Source organism: Scomber japonicus, chromosome 3, assembly GCF_027409825.1.
Source record: "Scomber japonicus isolate fScoJap1 chromosome 3, fScoJap1.pri, whole genome shotgun sequence".
Lineage (NCBI taxonomy): Eukaryota > Metazoa > Chordata > Actinopteri > Scombriformes > Scombridae > Scomber > Scomber japonicus.
The window spans coordinates 29,151,481-29,167,104 of NC_070580.1; the positions used below are offsets into that span (position 1 = coordinate 29,151,481).

General features: G+C 38.8%; 1 protein-coding gene across 2 annotated transcripts in view; it reads right to left on the reverse strand.

Moving 5' to 3' along the window:
• igsf21a (immunoglobin superfamily, member 21a) overlaps window positions 1-15,624 on the reverse strand; it is a 168,799-nt gene that overhangs the window by 9,231 nt on the left and 143,944 nt on the right. The window contains exons 6-7 of one of the 2 annotated variants that reach the window (XM_053316191.1): window positions 8,182-8,656; window positions 1,756-1,841 (exon numbers count right to left, since the gene is read on the reverse strand). In XM_053316191.1, the coding sequence (XP_053172166.1) occupies window positions 1,756-1,841; window positions 8,182-8,656 (561 nt within the window). Of the gene's footprint in view, window positions 1-1,740; window positions 1,842-8,181; window positions 8,657-15,624 lie in introns of both variants that reach the window. The other variant, XM_053316192.1, reaches the window with a different exon arrangement.

Consider the following 15,624-nt stretch of genomic DNA (forward strand, 5'->3'; position numbering starts at 1 on the left):
ACGGTGAAGTACGAGACATCTTGTCCGGCAGTTAACCTTCTGAAATAAAATGTATTTGCATATTCATGGATTCTGTCATTTTTAATGAGGGAGAGGGATAAGATGCCATTTTACAGATTTTTTACAACATAATTGAATAGTTTTTTTTTTTTTTTTTTTGAAACATCATATTAGACAGACATTACTATTCAAGGTAGAGTATTTTATATACATCTTAAAACATGCCTGAAGGCTTGAATTGACCTATTATGAAATGGTCATATTGAAAATCCTAAATGAACTGGTTTGCCATTGTTGTGACAAAACTGTGAATTGTCTAACCTTTCAAAACATACATAATACATAATAAAAAGGTCCTCCACGCTCTGTGTTTGGATGACAGAGGTTAAATAAGTTAGTAGACTTAGACAGGCTTTTGGGAAAAAGTCACATTAAGACAAAAAGAAGAAAAAAACCCACTAAAAGGGTCTAAGTAAAACCTTCCTGTCACATATCCCCAAGAGCCTATGGAGTCCAAATTAAAAAGGATCTGTGCACTGTGCTGCTGAAACCACCAATGCCCTATTAATCTCACACATAAAGCCACAAGAAAAAGTAGTACAAACTAAATCCCACACTGTAGGATCATCATCCATAATATATTCCTAAAACAATAAACTGGAGGGGTTACTGGCATCTATTTTATCATACTAAGAGAAAGGCAAGGCAAAATTATCTGTCTTGACACACAATCTTATCTACTTATGAAACCCTAGAGCCTTAGTCCAGTGAATGATAAGGGAAATTTGCTTTCTGATCAATCTGCATGCACTGATGCCTACACTGCCGAGGGGCCTGACTGGCTGTATGCCATAGTTGAGCCTGTTTACAATAACTAGTCATAACACTGTTCAAAGAAAAACTTAAAAATAGTCCTGAGGTCATTGGGCAGACATAATTACATGTACAAATCTGTAAAGGCAATAGCTCTGTGCACCAAACCGAGAACAATAACAAACATTTTTACATTAGTAATGTCCCCGAAGAGTGAAATAAAATCAAACAACAAATCTGAATTATGATTTCTATAGATTCCTGAAGCAGTGGCCTGAGAAGTAACAAAAGCAGTTTGTGCTGTAGCCCATTAGCATGTCCTATATCAGGGTTAGCCCTATCCCCTTCACTTGACTGACTTCAGCTACCCGGCTTCAATGTGTCATTCTTGTCAAAGAGATCAGGACCATCCACAGCCAATTCACACTAGGGACATAGTCTTTTTATGACAGGGGATGACAGTGACACAAAAACAATCTTATTGCTGTTACCTTCATCCCTTTCTTTTGGATTAGAGAGCAAGATGTCTCAAGGCAGAAAAAAATACTCTAGCTAGCATAGCATGTCAGCCTGTTGGCTAAGAATGACAGACGTGGACATCAGATAGACTTCAAACAAATTAATTGCTTTAAGGTTGTTCATTGCCTTTTTTATTCCCCAAGGCTTTAGTGAGTACAAATAGGAAAAAGCCTGAAATACTGCAAGGCTCCAAAGTGACAACATGAATCCAATGAAATTGGTTTGTAACATTTTTGACAAAATTAATATTTAGTATACTTAAAATAACTGAGGAAAAGATGTCTATGCCCAACAAAGTGATGAAGTGAAAACAAAACAGGATACACATACACACATACAGTATGAACAGGATGTCTCTTATTCTAGACTGGCCTGAACTTTCTTTTTCTTCCAACCCCATGCACTTACCCCTGGAGATCCTACCTGGAATCCTTGCACAGTGATGCGCACCGTGTCCCCTACCTTAGCCCTGGCGGGGGACATGAAGAGTTTAGGACCCTTAGGAGCAGCTGAAAAGAGGAAAAAAAAGACAAAGAGACAAAGGTCATTGTACTGAGCATGAAGAGCAAATCCTGCTGGACACCTGTTTTGTTACAGAGGGAGAGAGACAAATACAATTTCCTGTCAATTAAGGTCACGGGGCGAGAGACGAGGGACCTGCAGGTTCTTTCATCTAAAGGACTGTGCTGGATTTATTCCCCCTTGGAGAGAAAAAGAACTAAATTGGGTAGATACTCATTACTAGAGCAGAATGGGAGTGCACCGGGTGGAGTGTGGAGGCAGTGAGATAAGGGACACTCAGAGAGCTAATTCCCTTGTCTTGGTGTGGACAGCGGCCCCCAGATGGCTTTCATTTGGACCCTCTAAAACAATAGGGGCGCAAGCAGGGAAAGGGAGAGGGGAAATTCTAATATTCAGAGATTGTGAGGGGCCAATGATTGTCCTGTATATGTAATGCTGAGATAAAACCAGCGATTTGCATAATGGTGTAAAAACGTAAGTCATTTCATTACGCCTGAGCTGCACACTATACTGCATTAGACCCACATAAGCAAGTTCTGCACAATTTGAGATGATTAACAATACCCCTAAAGACACTGCTTCACACGTTGTGCCATTCCATATGTTAGACACATGGACTGAACAACACATGCAATGAGATTCAAGCTAAGGGCATCCTATCAATAATGCCTGTACAAGTCCACCCCAGGAGTTCTTCAATTAATTTGGTTTCAACTCTCAATATAAATCACACTGAATGCTTGTTTTCATTGATGACTTAAACTAAAGGATAAATAAATAAATAGACAAATGACCTTAGTTTTTAGCTATTAATCTGGCAACAAACTGTCCACTGTGGCTAATGAAGCACCGCCTTTTCTTAGGCATCCATTGACTATAAGCCTGCATCAGACTAATGGATAAGGAGTTACACTGTCATATCTGTAAATAGGATTGATTGTGTGGCATTGCCCACATACTGTATATCATGTCTGCAGATCATTTTATAAAATGGAAGCAAAAACATTTCAGCTACTTAAAACGGTAAACCAGAATTAAAGTAATACAAGGGGGAGAAAGAGCTGACAAAAATATTTTGGATACATTTCAGCACAAGTAACACATCTTGTTATTATTCATGAACTGACTAAGTCCAAACTAGTCAGCAAAGTCTAACAACTTCCCTATCTAACTACATTTTGGAATCTTTGGCTTTTTGAAGATTAAAGGAAAACATCCACATATTTATATTGGCAAGCTAACCAAAGACATAGTGTGAGCAGTGTGACATAGCTAAGTGTTCATTTTCATGCTGAAGATGAGATGGATGGCATTTCACAGGTTAGTTTTGGCATGACAGTGTGAAGCACTATCTTTCCACGGCCCACACGCTGACGGAAGGGTATTTTTAAATACTGGTGTCATGGCGTCACATGGAGCTTGCAAGGCATATGGCTGGGGAAGATGATGGCTGATATCTGGGATTTGCTCCAACAGTGACAGTTGGTGTCCTACGTCACCACCTTTGATTAGGGCAGCATGCAGTGTGATGGACATAGCACAACCTCTCTCTGAGGGTGAGGGCATCACTGTGGAAATGATTCACAGTCTCAAGAGAGCGTCACCTAAGACCCAGCTTCTTCAATTTGCAAGAGGAAACTGTTATCACTTCAGAGGGGTCAAGAATAAACATGCCCTCAAGAGACACAACTGTGCACCCAGCATCAGGTGTGCATTAATACCAGAGCTAAGACATCAGCAGGTCTGCCCAGCTGCACAACAGACTTAAACAGTTGAAGGGAACCTGCCACATTACTTGGGTGACTGGTTTTGTTTAAAAAAAAAGAGAAAAAAGAAAAAAGCAGGACAGGCATACAACCAAATTTAAAAGGCCTGACTGGATGCTGGATTGCTTTATCGCGGTGAATCAGCTGCTGTGTAATGTCTTTCATGGATTCAACCAACACGCTAGAGTAGGTGACCCAAAGCCGGGAGATAAGACAGATGGATGAATGTGGAACTGAGCTGCAGGTGAATATGGATACAAGCAACATACTAGGTACACATGACAAATCTATATTTCCACTGGCAAACAGACAAAGACACATGCCCACAGTGAACACACACAGGGATTTCCATACAAATAACCATACACATGCATACGCACACAATCCTCCAAAATGCACACATAGATATACACATGCACACACACAGATCACAGACGCCTTTCTGAAACTGAGCATCTGCTCTTTGATTATCACGGTCTGGCAGAGCAATGACTAGGAGATGTGAGGAAGCCTGGATCTCCTCTCACTGCCGTACAGGGTATGAAATGAGAATTCCACCACTTGTCTAATGATGTTGAATAATAAACACCCAAGCTCACGAAAATCCAAAGCAAAGAGCTTCTTTTAAATATTAAGAAGCACTATGTTCATGAATACAATCCGGGTGTGCAGAATAGACCTGCCTCATGATCTCGTTGAGGTGTAGCACTTCTTTAGACTCCCAAGGCCCGGCGCCAGCTTCAAATCAATTTGTATGCATGGAACCACCCATGAATATTCATGAAGTGTAATACAACATTGGTCGATTGTCAGACTGTCGCTCTGTCTCATGTGGCAATATTAAATCTCTGAAAGATTTATCACTTATGGGCACTGCAAAGACCTCCTTTTCATTTCCTGACCAAACACACCTGAGAGAGCCAGGAGAGTCACTGTGTATATGCAGTATGACAGTTCTTGAGTGCAATTATCCAGTTATAGCTGCATAATATAAATGAATAGGGTATGTAAGTGATGGGAATCCTGCAATGCTTTACACAGTCACATTAAATTAGAGTTAAACAGTCCTCAAATACTTCATATAAATAAGTAAAAATAAACTTGTGTGCCAATTTTTGTCTATAACGAGCAGATTCAAATGGAGGAGAACTCTTTCTTTTGTACATAACCTCCGACCTGAATAACAATCATATCTTTTTTTTTTTTTATTCTTCCATTCCAAGATGGATCAAGCCCCAAGCAGGTCTATGAACGCTTTGAATTTCAAGTGTGCTCTAATTAGAATCAACAAACGCACATTTTCTGTTCTTTTTTCTTTAGGTGGTGGGAAAAAGAATGTCTGGCGATGCTCCTTCCATCTCTTAAAAAAGAACAAAGGTAGTGGTAAATTAATGACTTCAAACAAAACAGAGAGAAAGGCTTGTCAAAATATTAGCGCCTTTGACATTTAGCAAGAGTTTCACAGGGCCCATTCCCCCCAGGGTATGTCATCTGCTTTATCATCAACATGTGAAAGAGGCAAATAGCTGTTAAAATATCTTATTGCAATACTTTGTCTTGAGGAGACAGCTCATGCCATTATACCTTTAACTTATGCTGTCTCAGTCTCACATGTGATGTATTATACTGTATTTCTGTGCATTTGGGATATGACGGAAACAGATATTGGAATTTAAACAACATTTGTATGCAATGAGATATTACTATTTTTTAAAAAGTGACAATACCAGCTCTGACAATAGGTTTTTAAATAAGGAGCAAAAGGTTTTTGTTGATGCTGGGTCCTTTCCTCAGACACAATTGACTAATTTTAAGGTTGAGGCAGGAACATTTTTATATTTTTCTTAATATCACCAAATTGTAAGAGACCAAAGTTCAAATCCAACAATGAATTGATCTTACCAACAAGTGCTGCCTGTGTAGCCAAAGCCTGATAGAACATACAGTATTCCTCTGCCAAAAATCTATGAGCATAATCCCTTCAGTTTAATTTAAGTCACACATACACTGACCTGCTGCCAAAAATGCTCACTGGTGCATTAAATGTATACTATGTATGTATATGTTGTGTGAGTAACTTTAAAACTTGACATTTTTTTAAATAAATTAAATATTTGTGACCTTTATCTTTTTTGAGATTTATGTCTTTGTAATAAACAGGTTTGTGGCTGATTGCCACAGTTGTGACTGTCCTGCCAAGAAAAAAATCGTCAAGATCAGTAGTTTATGCAAGTGACCCAAAATGACATATGCCCCCTCGCAGCCCTAGTAATTATGACCAGAGCAAAGGACAAAATGAGGTGACGTTATTATAGAGCTGCAAAGTCCACATAGGGAAGAGGTCAGGGTGGATGGATTATTCAAAGGCTTTAACACAGGATATGCTGTGTTATATAAATATAAAAATAAATATAAAACAACATTGTTTTTTAAATCTGTGACCTTGGTCAAATCTTAAGGAAGTAGTTCAACTCAAATCATGATCTTTCCCCCCAACCCTAGTAACCCTAACCCTACAAGCTGTAACCATGGTGTTATATAATAATATAAAAATATGAAATATGAAAATAAATATAAAACAACATTGTTTTTTAAATCTGTGACCTTGGTCAAATCTTAAGGAAGTAGTTCAACCCAAATCATGATCTTTCCCCAACCCTACTAAACCTAAGCCTACAAGCCGTAACCATGGTGGTTCCACATTACAAACAGGGATTTATAACAGTTTTGAAAGGCTCAGATAAATTATGTTGTCCTTCCAATTTCATCTGAAAGGTCAGCTCAAAATGCAAATGTGTCATTCTGAAGTGCTTGAATGACACAAACAGTGACCAACAACATATTTGTTTCTTTTAATTTGGAGGAATTGTTGCACGGACACACGAGGAAGTCGGATTTAGTCTTTTCATATGATTTGTTGACAGTAAACGAAATCTTGAATAATGCAAGCTTTTTTGAATTTTTAATGCCAGATTTGTATCGAGAAAGTACTCTCCTCTTGTCAGTTTGAACTGAAAACAGATTGATTCAGTTGCTACAACAGAAAGGAGTGTCCCTTCCCCACTAATTGAGACCCTGTAGATTCACCCTATTAACCCAGATATGTATATGGAATCTGGCAGGAAATCTACTTGGCATACAAATAGTGAAGAACTGAAAGTTACACAAAATAGAAAACTTTTTTTTTTTTCTTCAATCGCCAATCTAGGAGTGTGCCATGAAAAGAAAGCTGGACTCATGGATGTTTCGACCTGCTACAACAAGATTATTTATCATCATCTCCACCAAGAACAAATTTAGACCAAAGACATCCAGCTGTTTTTGGTTTGTTTTTTTTAATTACCCCAAATTCAAGCCAGTACTTAGAGACACTACTTAAGAGCTGTGCTGTGTATTATCACGTTATCAATTCAAATATACTAACTTTGTTTTAGAAAATGCATTGCCTATTGAAGACTTTCCACTTTAAAAGAATAATGGCAATTTCTATCAACTCTAAGTGACCAAAGCTGCACACCAGCATATTAAGTGGGATACTTTTAATTAGATGAAAGGTGGTAATGTGAGATAAAATACTGACAGCGTGATACAATGCAGCCAGCAAACACCAGTCGTAGTCTTCTAGTTCAGTGTCTCTTTCCGCCTTCAACCATTGCTAGTGTCTCATGGAAGATAATGTCTCTGTTTATCATGTCAGGATTGCGTGGCTTGTCTCCAGGAGGACCATGCCAAAATATTGCCTTTGAAGTGTTAATTGGATGTGCTGGGAGCCATCTTTGTTTTTAGATTTAAAAAAATTATCAGAAAATGTGTGTGTGTGTGTGTGTGTGTGTGTGTGTGTTTCCTGAATCACACATTAAAACTTAATAATTAGTTAATTTAGTTTTCACTTAAAGTATGACTCCTTTTTTCGTAATTCAGTACCTGCATCACTAGATGAAAAAACAAATAATCCCACTGCCATAGTGTTTCTCTCCTTGAATAAAAGTGATGAACTTTAGAGGCTATCTTCTTCCTGTTTAAAATACTGAGGCATGAGACTGCATAGTTTAAAACAGATGCTCACTGAAGTTTGAAGGAGGGCAGCATCTCTGAGATCGCCTTTCCAATGATATAACACTGGTCAGTGTGTCTAAATTCTGATCTGACTTCACTAATTCAGGTTGACTTTTTCAATAACAGCACTGAGTTAACTCAATCTAGCAACAGACAGCTCGATGAATTGCCCTGTCAGTCACTTGGAGTTTTGCATTCGCCGCTAAACTTGCAATCTGCTCAGCTGTAACACAATTAAGCGGCATCAAATGAAAATCAGTGTTGTTCTGAGTACATTTGCAAGGGAGACATAAGGGGGCCCAGTTGGTTTCCAAGTGCGGCAAGGGGATACAAGGAGACATCAGGAGATTAAAAGGGAGAAGAAATGAGAAAACTGTGTGTGTGTGTGTGTGTGTGTGTGTGTGTCTAGGTGGAGTACGAGGGGGAATAGAGGACAGATGAGAAAAGTGTTTGGAGGTTTGAGAATAGCACGCAAAAACAATGAGTTAGTCTGCATCTTACTCACCCAGAGTGACCTCTGTCTGCATGGGCATAGACAACGCTGGATGCTTGACCTCGCAGCTGAATAGGGCATCATTATCCAGCTGAGGGTTTAGGGTCCAGGTGAGTCGGGCCTGCACCACAACAGAGCCATCACTCTGGGGGATGTGAGTGTGGCTGAAGTAGTAGAGAGGGTCCGTGCTGTGCACCCAGCGGGGGAACTCCCGGCTCACCACTGTCTCTGGGATGACCTCTGTCGCAGGGCTGGGCTCAGAGGCCTGCTGGCCCTGAGTGTGGACACGCTGGGGGCTTTCTGTGTACAGACGGGCTGCCCGCCCTTCAGGGTCCAGGAGGGAGAGGGACCTCTGCAGCTTAGTGTCATCGAGGTCCCTACTGATGAGTGGCCTCGCCCCTCTCACCCCCGCTGAGCCTCCCTGCTCGGTGGAGGGTTGAGTGTAGGAGATCACCTCTATCAGCTCACCATCACGCTTGAAGTAGACCTTCAAGACAGAACAAGGAATATTGAAATGGAGTGAGAAAAAGAAAAGTGGGAACAAGAATTGAAAAGACATATTTTATGGCACTTATATTTTTTTTTACTGAACTGCAGCAAAGAAAAACCTACAATCAACTTTTTGGCCACACACAAGAAGCTTTAAACAGAACCAGGAGCAGATCTAGGAGTTGATAAGACCAGAGCACCCAGACCCAGTTTTTTTTTTTTTATTATTGGATGGTTCACATGAGCAGAATTAAATTTCACAGCATTGTATGAATACTGCAACAAATAGTCGTAACTGATTTTGGTCCTTATTATTCATTTTTCAAAAAGAATGCACATAGAAACAAAATAGTAAGTAAAGCAATAGATCGCAATAGATATATAAGCAATATATGTATATATATATGCTGTATATGTATATAATCTATATAAATAGATTTGGGGCTTCTGAGAAAACACTCAGGGCTGCAGCCCCAAAACCACCCGCTATCTCCGCCCCTGAACAGACCACTGACAGGGGGCAAAAAAGAATTGCCAACAGACACAGAGCATTCTGAGTCGAGTTTCTGGCCATCTGGCAAATCTGAGTTCAACATCCATTCTCGACCAGTTCCTGAGGAAACTATCTGGCTTATTAGCTGCTAAATGCTCCACCATGTTCAGTAGTAAGCTTCAAACTTTGTCTGTCTGCTGTTTTTTGTTTTTTGCAGACAGTGATTTTAACAAAAACTTGCAGATGCCTGTTGCAGGGTTGAGTTGAGCTGTGACAGCAAACAAACAGTAAAGTTGTGGACCGTCAAACCAAAACAATCAGCTGTAAGATGTTAAAATCCTCTGTAGAGCTGAAGGGAGTTGGATGATAATTATCTCTAGTTTGGTCACCTTTCACACTACACACAGTCATTTTCTTTCTGTTGCTAATATTAAAACATTGATAAGTGCAGCTGATTTTAAATTAGGCTCATCTACTGTGTTAGTTCAGCAAGGAGCTTTCTCACCATTTCATGAGTCCATTAACATCTCTGGCTGCCTAATCTCCTGGTAGGGAATTGAAGCCCATTCTCAGTACATAACCTGGAGGTATTTGTATTGGAATACGGTTGTATGTTCACCGTGGTGCTGCTGTTTCTGCAACACATATTTTTTGGAACATTTAATCTGCATCTCTTCTGGGGACGTTTGGTCATTTGAATTCAATTTTCCAAAGATCAAAGAGTCATTATTGTAAACATTGCATTTCACTATATTATTTGAGGCTTTTGTGAGGAGATGGCTGAAACATGCTTTTGATATGGTGCCACCTCAAGCGCTGGTGCTGCGAGTGGGTAAACAGTAATAATGAATGCAAACAGGATAAGGCCAAGCTTCAGAGGAATAACTCCAGATAATATTTTTACAGTCACAAAAGGGATAGAATGTATAATCCCCCGGACCACTATATCATTTAATAATGCACAACCCTTTGTGTGAAAAATGATTAACCTTTAATATGACACATGTTGACAATACTGCCGAGTATCATTCAGCTCACCACGAGTGTAACAAACTTCACTATTCAGTATAGAAGTATACAGACACATTGTCCTAAGCTGCATGCTGTACTGTGACATAAAATACAGGATCTACTCACACCTGGAGAGATTTACTTTCCAATAAACATGAAACGAGCCTGGCTGAGGATTTACAAACCTAAAGGATTTCATTCAATGTAACCTTTATTTAGCAACTTTATTTTAAAACACTGATGGATGGGGACTATATTTTTGGCCCACCTTGTTGTTGAGGTTATATTTTGCCAGGACAGATGCAACTTCATTATATAACAATCTGTATTGTGTTGCTGGGTTGTATCATAGTATTTATAGCCAACTCTAAAAACTCTCTCATGCCAGCCATCACAGCTGGTACACATACACAAGGGGCTGGGTGCCCTTGCTCAAAGGCGTTAGCAACACTACTGGTTACTCAGTACCACAGATAATTGTCCTCTTAACCAACCTGCTGCTCTAACTGGACTGCTCTGTGGCCCCATCTACCTGTAACACACTTTCAATGCAGATGTAGCATCAAGACAAGTTGAAAGTTTTCTCAAAGTTAGTTTGTTCATTTTCAGTTGTGACTGCAGAGGTTAACACACTGCAGTGCTTATTTATTGGAACAGATTTTTATTAAATTCAATTAAATATTTCATTATAGGAAAAACAAATTTCACAACTTGAAGAGGATGTTTTCTTTCTTTTTTTTTTCTTACAGTCTATCAACTGTGATAATAAATGTTCTCCTTGGTGGAGAAATTCTGAACTCTCACATTATTGCAATCTGTTGTTAAAAAGATAAGTAATGACTACGCCTACAAGTATAACTATAGATTCTAATTAATGCACACTCAAACAGGTACACACATACACACAATATATTGACATAGAAAAAGAAAGAAGATAAAAAGCTCCTCTATAGGGTACATGTACTTAATTTCAAATTAGCGTAAGATACAGGTTGTGTAGGATTACCTGCCCACTGGTAAGATAATGTAGAAGAGCTCATGCATTAAATCCATTCCATACCTACAAACAACTTTCCACACAAAGCATTCGTGTCTACATCCTCAGTATCTTCTTATAAACCCTTTGTAGTACAAGTGTATTGATTATAGCTCAGCGTGGCATGAAAGGCTAATTTACAAATGAAGTTACACTGATTAACACATTTTCCTCTGTTGAATATACCACGTGTGAGCATTCAATACTCATCAACCGTTTATTTGGTTTTACCTCGTGTGCTCTGCAGAGCCCAAGCTTAAAATCCAATAGCACTATGGGAAGTAGAAACATCAACCTCGGATCCATGATGACCCCATTGTGTCTGCCGCTAACTCCTACAGCTACACCCCAACTTGCAAAGAGAAGGAGTTTTTTTTCTTTCACCGCGTATTAAAACACCTCATTAATTATCACAGCAGGTGGAGAGAGAGCAGCATGGATTAGACGTATTCATGCACCTGTTCTGTAGCTTTTGTTGGACAAAATGGTGTGGGTACACAATAACACCTGTGCTGGCTATGGATTGTATAATAGAGAATTAATTATGTAGGCCTAGATAACTGATTAGTTTATGTAAACATTAACAGACAACTTAATTCACAGTATATGGATAGCAGGAATATGGATTAAACATGGACATGACTTAACACGATGCATGTACTGTAGTGCTTGTTTGTGATGTGAACGAGTCAGAATTAATACTTTCATTGAGGTGTTACCTCCGGCAAAATATCAAGCATCAGTTTATCTATTCATGGTGACTCCCACCATGACTAAATATCTTTCTTTGCCACCTGTCTGCTTGAGGTATAAGAAAAGGAATCAATGAATGTTTCATCAAAGACATGAATGAATGGGATGACAGATATGTAGCTGTGGGGAGAGAGTGAAGTGTTTTTCTGCTATTATCCTGCGGTTCTGTTGCTTTTTCCATTTTCCCTTTCATTACCAGGAAGTAAATCACATATGGTTATGAAAATACTGCAGACACTGATAAAAAATACTATTTATTTATAGTCCATATTTACAAATAAGACTGTTACAGAAGTTGAGTGAACTCATTTTAGATTGCAACTTGTAATGTTGTTTAGTGAATATCCTGTCAAGTGTCTTCCAGTCAGCATTGATCATGACCACTCTTTCTTCTTTACCGCTTTGCCAACCATTTTTTTTCCAGTGTTAAGCATACGTTATCATAATGTTCAGAAATTATTCCCTTGATATATTGCATATTTTGACAGTATTTGTGACGGATACATTAGCTATATATTGAATCATATTATTTTGTATGCTAATGAGCAGAATCTGTTGGCATTCATAGACAGCCACTATTGTTATAGTTGGTTTAAATGCTAAATGTGAGCACTTTAACTTTACTTTTTAAAAAATAAAACAATACAAAAACTTGTTAGACACTGCTCAACTAATGCCGATATTTTGCAAAAGTGTAAATATGGATGTGTTTTAAATGGTTTTCTATGACATATCTGACATCTACGGCATACATGACATCTGGCATACTGGACAGCACAAACACAAAAAAGAGAGAGTGGAGAAGTGACAGAGAACAGACCAGACCATATGTCACATGCCCCTAACAAAATATTCTTTGTTTATATTAATATAAATCTAAGCACACTTAAGGAGACATCTGTCATCTCTTGGTCTGCATTCCTTTAGGCTACCTGCTAATTTGCTAAAAAATTCATTTCCCACATTTCCTTGTTTGACAGGCAGAGATAACAGAAAACGTATCACTACTTTCATTCTGTTCATATGGGAGAGCAAACACTGATTAATTTTCCACAAGTGATTATAAAGCTGCCAAAATAACACTGAGGATGTCTCTCACTGTGATACATGTCTCCAATAAATGGTTGCATTTTACAAAGTGACACGGCACTTTTGTTGTACGTTGCTTTAGATGAGTCGCCTTTCAAGTGGTTTCCCTGCATTCATTGTGTATTGATAAAAAGAAAAATCAATTTCCATGCCTTATCATGAAATAATATGGCTATTGTACAATCAATTGTAACACAAAAATCTGTTAATGTGATAGATGCCAGGCTATTCTCTTTAATTTAAGGTGGCTAAAAAATACTATATTTTAATCTCGGAATTTCTAAACATCTCCTCCATAGTTTAGCTAGCACAAAGGGGGGTACTAAATAGCTATATTGTCTTTAATCAACAGATTGGCTTGTTAGGTAATACATTTAGCTGCTGTAGGACTTGGAAAGTAGTGCCTGCTCTCATGTAAAAGGGGATTTTTGAGTGCTTTGGCATTGATGTTGTATTGTTCTCTTACAAACATTGTTACAGCACGGAATAAAGTGATTATCAATCACGCCTCTGTTATAAATCCCCAAATACTTCATAGTCCAATATGTGCAGACAATGAAACCAGACACAAACCACTTACTTCATTCTGAAATGAATGAGCTCAGAAAAAAGAGAGATGTAATTCTAAGCAGTACCCCATACACAATGCCATGGCAGTGGTGAAATTAAGCTGGGATGGCATGAGATGCATTTTCCCTGTGAATAGACAGTGATGAAAGCACCTGCACTCTGCACACTGCCAAGCCGCCCCCACCTCACCAACATCTCAAATCCAAAACGGTTTTTGAAAATGTAACAATCATGCATTGGTCCATATACACCTTTATGTTGCCGCAATTAATCATGGCAATGTCAAAAGGACAAGGCGGTAATTTACATGGTGACAGAATGATTCAAAGAGAGAGCAGCAGCATGAGAAAAAGGGGAGAGAGGGATCCTGGCCATGACTTAATCAGCTTTCCTTCTTATTATTAACTGTCATTATCTTTCCTCTTTTCAATCAGTGCTTGCTTGTGCTCTGAGGATGTTCTAATGAGTGGCACTGGGAAGCTATTATTGATATGTCACCAGCTTGCTCCAGTGACATCAGATGCCGATAGATCTTGAAGCATAATGCCAGACAATTTTAACACATGCAGTCCATTATAGTCGGCTCTCTCAAAGCTGCACTAGGGGAATTTAACATGTTGGGTGTCTCCAAAAAAGTGATGGGGAAGTAACTGAGAATATAAGAACTTGTGAACTTCAAGACACAGATATCGTGTGATGACATAATGCTGGTAAACCTCACATCATTTTCTCATGTGTACTGTAGGATATACTGTACCACCACAACCAAAGTTGACTCATATTATGTGTGTGGCAAGGATACTGCAACAAAACACAAGACACCTTAACATTTTAGTGACTTCTGCTGAGGGTGAATAATATGTAGCATGTTTAGAGATTGTAGTCCATTATAGATTAACAGCCCATATTGATTATAGTCTTATAGTATGGAAAAGACAAGGTCAAAATCTAATACATGACTATGACTGGGCCAGGTATAAAACAGTCGAGAGCCTTTAGTTAAAAACGACAGGTACAGGAAGTGGAGACACTTGGCTGAGGCACTTAAGGTCGGCCGGTGATGTAACTTCATCACTCATTCGGTCAGTTAGTCACATATGTTTGCATTTATATAGGGCTGGACCTGCTTTTGTGGGCCAGCCAAAAATCCAGGTGAAAATTAATGAAGGCATCGCTTGCCTTTAGCCCATTCATCTCACGGTCCCTGGGACAACAATTTGTACCAATTAAAGCAAAGAAAATAGGTCAGTGGCCACAGATTTGTTATGTTTGCCCTGAACGTTCAGTTGCAATGTCCGTCATGCTGATATCATTTTCAGTCAACATGGAGCCTGTAGTAGAGCCTGCTATTCGATTTTTCACATGAATTGAAAAAATAGGTCAGAGTTGTTTCTTTTAGTTAACTGACAAAAACTTATAGAGCTGCTTAAATCTCATCTAAGCTCGTCATCATTTTGTGTCACTATTTTTAATGAATGTAGTGACAAGGCTCTGATTGGTTGACTGTCTCTACAGCCGGGGTAAACAGCAGTCAGTGAACACAACACTAGACCTATTTGAATTGCTGACCCAATCAGATATGTGTGCAGTGATTCAGAGGTCTGGTACCAAGCTATGAGCAATAATGTGAATCTGATATGGCTTTTCCATAAAAGAAGCATAATTACTGCTTTAAAATCCTTAAAATGACATCCACTCATTCTCCCTCATTAGAAATCATAGAATCTTTGAATATGCAAAAACATTTCATTTGAAAAGCTTAACTACTGGACACCAGATGTCTCTTACTTCACTGTAAAGTCCGTCTTTGGTGTCTGTGCACTGTAAGCTTCAAAATTATACATCACATTTATATAAATTGAATATTAAACGAGGATGTCACAAATCCTGCTCATAAGCCCAGCCCAGTACAAATAATGGGAAATGAGATGAATGTGGAAACAGTCTTCTGTCAAACTCTGCACATACTGTATATCATTCAGTCGTGAAGCTCGAACATCCAACTACAGGAACA